Below are 6,348 nucleotides of genomic sequence, written 5' to 3'. Positions count from 1 at the left end.
GGGTATATTCAACTAGACGATCGTGAATGAGAAGGCAATATACCTTTGTATTCAACTCACTTGGTACTCTTAGTTCAGTTGAAATTTTAACATCAATTGGCCCTGATTTGACCGACTCGTTTTGATATGAAAGATCAACAACAACAATAGGAGCCTTTGACTTGAAGTCTAGTGGTGATAAAAGTGGACGAGGCTCACGGTTGTAGTAACTCTCTTGGAATTTCACGTACATATCATACAAGGCAGCAATCCGATTTTCATTGAATTTTACATTTAAATCTTCACATGGATAGACTTCAGAATTTAAATACACTTTTGCATTTCTCAAATTATTTGTAATTAGATTACCATTTAATGTAAACGCAATGACTGCAAACCGTGGACGTTCTCTATTTGCAGCTAGCTTAACGTTCCATACATGATGAGTCCCCTGTACCAACGAGGAATTTATATAACAATCCCAGCTGCGGAATGAAAGTGGAAGTGTAGCTCCACTTTTGACTACATTGAACATTTTAATTTTAGTAGTATCGCTTGGAACAATGTGGGGTACTTTCCAGCTAATGTTCTGTATAGCAATTTTATATTCAATACCTCCGACCGTTTTTTCAAACATTTCATTCATATTTTTAGCTAGTAAGAGAATGAGTTCATGTTTACAATTTAATATAACTTTTTATGATCTTCAGCGAATCCCATTAGCATTTTTAGTGGTAATGAAAAGCTGAAATGACCTCCACAAGATATACTCTCTCCTCCACTCCACCCGGCATTACGATAACATAGAGACTCCTGTCGACCAATGGAAAGAAAGTTTTTCAGAGTAGATGTGATTCCAGTAAACCGTGTTCTATCCAGTTCGCATCCGTTCAATTCATATCTTATTTCATCCAAAAAATAGGCCATGCAATTATTTTAAGCAAGCCGGCAACATCATTTGTTGTACTTGTGCCCTAATTTTGGTTCGTAATTTTACTAAGTGTTCCTTCAAAGTGGAGGAAACTTTCAGACGGTAACACATACAAATCTTGGTTTTGTATTGTAATACGAACTTCATCATTTGTTTTGAAGTTCTGTTGATATGGGTAATAAGTGTGATATTGTTTTTCGTGATACTCTCATCATTGTGAGGTTTATCTTGCACAAAAAATTTCATTCATTTGAAATGAAGGTAGTAATTTTACTGAATATTAAATCCAAGTGATTTTAAAATCAGTTTATTTTTTAATGATACCGCAGGTCGTGGATATGATGGTCCTCGAGATGATAATGATGATGGTGTTTTCACTTCACCTTTACATTTAGTAATGGGAGTTGTGAGGTGATGTAACGACCTTTTATTATAAATAATCATTCTGTTGCTCGTAAATGAAGACGAATTGATATAGTTTCCCTCGAAAATTGATTAATTCCCCTCCTGATCAGTTATCCGTACTTCGAGCGTGCTTATTTCTCTAGTGTTGATAGGTAAATAAATCAAGTTTCGTGGTGTAATACTCATTTTATATCCCGGAGGAACATTGATTCCAAATTCATGAAGCACATGATTTGGTCTATTACCTACATATGAGCCACTGATAATGTTGCATTCAATCTAATTGTATTTACTTTTAAAATATTCACAGGATTATCTGAGACATAAATTTCAGTATTGTGCGGTTTTAGAATACGTGCATCAAATCCAAATAGCTTTCCAATACTTCGTTCACGATTAATATATACTGTTTCTTTTTAGTAGTAACTTGAACTTTCAGCGTATTATTGTTGGTTTCTATTTTTAACTCATCATAAGAACCATACCCCTTTAGGACATCAATAATATATGTTGCAATCTCTTCGAGTTCATACGATCCAACAGGTATTTCTATACATTTATTTCCAATATGAAATAGATTGTTCCCTCTATCTACGTTTGGTATAGAATTGTATGTGTGAAAGTCAATGAGAGCACATTCATAATTTCTATTTAATTCAATTTGTGGGAAAAAATTTTCGGTTATAACTGATGTGTTTCCCTTTAATGCAAATGTTAGTGATGTAGACATTTTGAAGTCTGAGTTTGAACTGTTGTTTAATCATCATATCATTAGTTTTATATTCATATTTTTAAAGTATAATGAATTGATCAAAGCCTTTTCTGTATCGCCCATTTTCATATCATCATCTTTAGAGATTAGTAGAAATCAAATTTCTCCTCCCAGCATTTTCGTGAAATTTCCATAAATGATTCATAGTCCATGTCACTGATTACGTGATCTCAATATATATATGACGCATGTTCAAATCATCTTGTTTAAACATTATAATAAAATTAGCATTGTCACGTATTAAATGCTTCGGTATATGTGTGTATGTTTGACATAAATAGAATGAATCAATATTCTTATGTCTTCCCATACAAAAATAGTTTCGGATATTATCCTGCTTTTCACATGCCACATCATCGAATATCATAATGGAATTATTTTTAGCTTCGTGCGGTGATAACACTGCATCGTTTCCGGAGAGAATGTAAAATATCCCATTCCTTGAATTGGTTTGATAAGTTTTTCCAAATATTCATATTTGGGTTAGTATAAACTCTTTGAAAATACATAAATATTTTCAAATTTGAGACCATTGGGACTCTCTATAAGACTAAGCATCACATTGGTTTTTCCACAATTTGATGGTCCAACAATTAATGCTCTAATTGTATTGGGTAGCAAAACACTATGTCGAGGTTGTTGATTATTCTCTCCATGTCCACCACCCTCAATGTTTCGCACTAGTATGCTTTTCTTATGTCTTAAAAACGCATGTTAGTGAGATAAGTACTTCATTCAATGGGAAACGTTTGATGATTGAGGTTGCTATAAAATGGCCAAACGTTTTTATAATTTAATTAGTTCAAAATCAAAATTCAAACAGGGTAGTGGTCTTGTAAACAATATAATAGACTCTCTACCTTTTGAGGCTCATATACCTGGATACAATTACTGCGGACCTGGAACAAAGTTAGAGAAACGATTAGCACGTGGTGATCGTGGAATCAATGCTTTGGATGAAGCGTGTAGAGAGCATGACATTGCATATTCAAACAGTAAAGAGTTGAGCGAACGTCATAAAGCTGACTCAGTTTTAATTGAAAAGGCTTGGAATCGTGTGAAAGCGTTAGACAGTAGTATTGGAGAGAGAGCAGCAGCATACTTTGTAACAAACATGATGAAAAACATGAAAAAATTTGGAATGGGATCAAATCAGGAGAGAAAGAAAAGAGTGAAAACATCATTGACTACAATAATCAAAAGGCTACAAAGGAATTGAAAAAGAATAAACCGCTTGATATCTTGAGTGCAATAAAAGTTGCACGTAAAGCAGTATCGAACTCGATGGGATGTAGGAAAAATGTTGTTATTCCACGTATTATAAATGTACCCAAGATAGGTGGATTCTTACCACTGGTCCCAATTTTAACAGCTCTGAGCGCTGTGGGTAGTTTGGCGTCAGGTAGTGCAGCAATAGTAAAATCTATTAACAATGCAAAGATGGCTAAACAACATCTAGAGGGAAAACAAGAGACATAATAAAAAAATGGAGACGGTTGCATTGGGAGCTGGCTTGTATTTACAACCATACAAAAAATGGATATGGTATATCATTTGCTAGAAATAATCAAAGTCAAAAACGCATTCAAAAACTAATAGATAAGTTACCCAAAGAGAGCATTATCAAACTTTGATATAATGAAGTTTGCCTTTAGAAAGATTCCTCATTTTCGAGGTGTTTATATGAAGGATCAATTACCCAAATTTCCACATCATTTCGAGTGTGGAATAATAAATTTAGCAGACTCAATATCGAATGGAACGCATTGGGTAGCATATTGCAAGAGAGGATTAGATTCTTATTATTTCGATACTTTTTGGGAATTTACAACCACCATTAGAAGTAGTCAGATATTTAGGAAAACATTAAGTACAATTATGAACGTTTTTCAAAATTTTGGGACTGTAAACTGTGGATATTTGTGTTTAGAATTTTTAATGTGGTGTATGTCGGTTGAAGAGTAAGGAGACACTTATCAGCGGGATGGTTGTCCTTCTCTAGCACTTGAGAAGTCCTACAGCTAGCAACAACTAGAAAGTCAACCAATCAAAGGAAAACGTCTTTAGGTAATAAAACCTTTGAAAACAACAGTGGAAGGGGAAAGTGTCAAGTGTTGGCACCGGATCCGTGCCTTGGTTGGTGTGCCGTTGCTCGTACTTCGAGCAATCCACTACTCGAAAACAACAACTTGTAGTGGATCAAAATTTGCTGAAATCTTTATTATTTTCATTATATTTCGTACATTTCATTATAATTTCGTATTTTTACTTACATTCGTGCTCTGCGCACACCTTCAAATCCCTATTTTATTGTTAACAATTATTTGCCTCTGCTTGGGCTCAAATACAAATTCAAATTAAATCACGCTGCCGAAATTTGCAGCTGCATTGCTACTTCTAGCGAACGTAACGGTGAAATTCCAATGCGCAAAAGAGAATCACCGATTACAAATGCCCAGTAGGAAATGCGCTGGCAAAGCCCCAGTAGAAAATTTAGTTCGCCCGCCAACATTCCCCACCCCGTAATTCACTAGCATTCGCGTTGTGTATTACCAATTTTCAAATCTAATTTGGCTAGCTTTACGGCGGGGCGAGTCACAATACCTTCTGGAGTGCGCACTACGGCACTCCGTACCTGACCGTCTCTCGATCGGTGAACATCTACCACAACTCCTTTGGGCCAGCTGTTTCGTTTGCCATTCTCATCTGCGATAACAACAATGTCATTCACGGCGATCGAATCTGGCGGCGGTTGGAACCATTTGGTACGGCGCGTAAGCGTTGGCAGATATTCTCGAATCCATCTTTTCCAGAACTGATCGGCTAACTGGCTCGAAATTCTGAATCCTTTGGCAAGCTTGTCACCGTTATGGATTTCGCTGTCTCGTTCACGAATTCCACTAGAGTGGCCCAAGAGGAAATGGTTCGGTGTAAACGCTTCTGAGTCTGCCGATTTCAGTGGTACATATGTGAGTGGGCGTGAGTTGAGAATACCCTCCACATCAGCCAACGCAGCACGAAGCACTTCTTCTCGCAATCCACCAGGCGGCAAGATTTCCGTTAGAATGGACTTTGTTGAGCGTACCAATCTTTCCCATGCACCGCCCATGTGCGGTGAGCCTGGCGGAATGAACATGAACTCCATTTCTGGGTATTTGGTCTCCACATCCCTGGTCGATATACGCTCCACTTCATCTTTTAACACTCTACTCGCACCTCGGAAGTTAGTCCCATTATCGGACATCATTCGTCGCGGGCAACCACGTCTCGCTATAAATGCCTTTTGAATACAAAGAAAAGAGTCGGTTGACAGTGACGTTGCGATATCCAGGTGTACGGCACGAATTGTGAGGCATGTGAACAGAACACCCCAGCGCTTCTCGTGCCGTCGTCCAACGATGATGTCGATGGGCCCAAAGTAATCCACTCCTGTATAGGTGAACGGCGCCATGTGGTGCGCCAAACGCTCGCGCGGTAGACTTCCCATTTCTGGAGGCCTAGGACGCGCGCGCCTCATCCGGCATGCTGGACAAGTTTGAGAAACCTCTCTCACCAAGGCTCTCAGACCAAATATCAGGAACTTTTGCCGTAGTTCATTGACCACGATCTCGTCGTACAGATGATGGTACCGGCGATGATACGACTCAACCAGCAGAAATGTAAATCGATGTCTTCTTGGTAGGATTATGGGTCGCTTTAGGTTTACTTCGACTCCTTCTATTAGGTCGATTCTTCCCTTGACGCGCAGTATGCTCAGCTCGTCCAAGTATGGAGAGCATTTGAATAGCTTGCTCTTCCGATCCATAATACTGCTTCCGTTCTCAAGCATTTCATCTCGCTGAAATACTCGGTTTCCTGGCACACTCGTATTAGAATGATATCCATTTCGATTGGCCGCTCAAGTAATAATAACTTCTTCAATTCCGATCCCATGCTCTTCTTGAAAATAGATCGCAAGAAATCCAATACTCGTGACTGTGCGGCTCTTAATCTCTCCAGTTTGCTGTATCTTTCTGGGTCTGGTGAGATACAGCTCAAAGGTGACATGGCTTCCAATTGCTCTTCGACGTATTGCAGAATAGTATGCTATGTTGGCTCGCATCAATGTTCATCTGCGGCCACTGAGAGTCATCCGAATATAGAAATTGAGGCCCTCTGAACCACCTATTCGCTTCGTTAATGACAGGCGTTCTTATCCATTTGGTACCATCGTCGGCCACATTTTGCGCTGACGGGACCCATCTCCAGTTACTCACATCTG

General features: G+C 38.5%; 1 protein-coding gene across 1 annotated transcript; it reads right to left on the bottom strand.

Moving 5' to 3' along the window:
* Window positions 1-4,617: 4,617 nt before the first annotated feature.
* LOC132797834 (uncharacterized) lies at window positions 4,618-5,916 on the bottom strand. The gene has a single exon (XM_060809605.1). The coding sequence runs from the start codon at window positions 5,914-5,916 to the stop codon at window positions 4,618-4,620; it is 1,299 nt and encodes a 432-aa protein (XP_060665588.1).
* Between the last annotated feature and the right edge of the window lie 432 nt (window positions 5,917-6,348).

This window comes from Drosophila nasuta, unplaced genomic scaffold, assembly GCF_023558535.2.
Source record: "Drosophila nasuta strain 15112-1781.00 unplaced genomic scaffold, ASM2355853v1 ctg26_pilon, whole genome shotgun sequence".
In the NCBI taxonomy this organism is placed as follows: domain Eukaryota; kingdom Metazoa; phylum Arthropoda; class Insecta; order Diptera; family Drosophilidae; genus Drosophila; species Drosophila nasuta.
Note: the sequence above shows the minus strand (reverse complement) of the source record. Positions and strands in the feature narration are given on the sequence as shown.